Genomic DNA, 1,273 nt, shown 5'->3' on the forward strand with positions numbered 1-1,273 from the left:
TAAAAATCTACACATAAACTATGAGTTGCTTTCTTTCATACAAACTAAACTAAAATGAGTTACTTGCTGTCATTGCTTTAGGATGATTTCCCATAATCATATTGGTTTGTATAACACAAAAGAAGAATATGATGTTGTAAATGATTTTTCCAACAACAACGTAAGTAAAAATAAAAAGATAAGTGTGTAGTTATTTTAAATCATAATTTTTTCTCAAATCACAACGTAAGTAAGTAAAAAGATTAGGGATAGTGGACCGCATGAAGACTAGTTATTTTAAATATGTGTGCATATATTTAAAACTAAGTAGGATAGCAGAAAGAAAGAGAGAGTACATCCATTAAGCCCTCATATAACGATAGAGTTAAGCGCTGAGAGGTGAGGTGATAGTGATTATTTATTTATTAATTAGAGGGGGCGGCGTGGGCGTCAATTAGCTGAAGCCAGGCCTCGCATGAGACGGGCGGCATTGAGGTCGTTGGCGTTGGCGGCCACGAACTCGTCGAAGCTGATGAAGCAGTCTTTGTTAGAGTCCACGTCCTTCATCACCCCATCAATCTCCTCCTCCGTTGCGCTGCACTTGAGGATGGCGCTCAGTTCCGATTTCGATATTTTGCCGTCCCCGTTGGTGTCGAACTTGCGGAACACGTCCTCCAGCTCCAGACGGCCGGGCAGGGCGGCACATTGCACAGCTGAAGCAGAGTCTCGCATGAGACGGGCGGCATTGAGGTTCTTGGAGTTGGCCTCCACGAACTCGTCGAAGTTGATGAAGCCGTCTTTGTTGGAGTCCACCTCCTTCATCACCCCTTCAATCTCCGCCAACGTAATCAGGGAACTCAGTTCCGACTTGGATATTTTGCCGTCGCCGTTGGTGTCGAACTTGCGGAACACGTTCTCAAGCTCGCGGCGGCTGCTCAGGGCGGCACATTGCACAGCTGAAGCCATTCTCACGCCTGAAGTAGGTGAAGGCAAGCAAATGCTACACAAAAACGAAAGACGAAATGGCGCGGTAGGTGGTGTGGAGTGGAAGCCAAGGTCATCGTTATATAGGGCTTTTTCCGAATCTATGCCACGTGTCCACAGAGCACCAATCTCGGGATGCTTTACGCAATTATTTTGTACCCACCAACGAATGCTGATGTGCCAAGGTGCGAAATTGTAATTTGATGTGCCAAGATTCTGTGTGGCGAACAGAAAAGTAGAAATGTTTGATGCTGTGTGGTGAGCAATAGAAATAATAAATGTAATGTTAACGTTTGATAAAGGGAGGGAG

General features: G+C 44.9%; 1 protein-coding gene across 1 annotated transcript; it reads right to left on the minus strand.

The window, feature by feature from the left end:
• Positions 1–290: 290 nt before the first annotated feature.
• Positions 291–1,004, minus strand: LOC149250855 (polcalcin Jun o 2-like). Its single transcript, XM_089456485.1, has one exon. It carries the CDS (start codon positions 943–945, stop codon positions 430–432), a length of 516 nt encoding a protein of 171 aa, XP_089312611.1. The 5' UTR covers positions 946–1,004; the 3' UTR covers positions 291–429.
• Positions 1,005–1,273: the final 269 nt, after the last annotated feature.

This window comes from Pinus tabuliformis, chromosome 7, assembly GCF_031772625.1.
Source record: "Pinus tabuliformis cultivar Carrire ecotype Pingquan chromosome 7, CPIR1, whole genome shotgun sequence".
NCBI lineage: Eukaryota > Viridiplantae > Streptophyta > Pinopsida > Pinales > Pinaceae > Pinus > Pinus tabuliformis.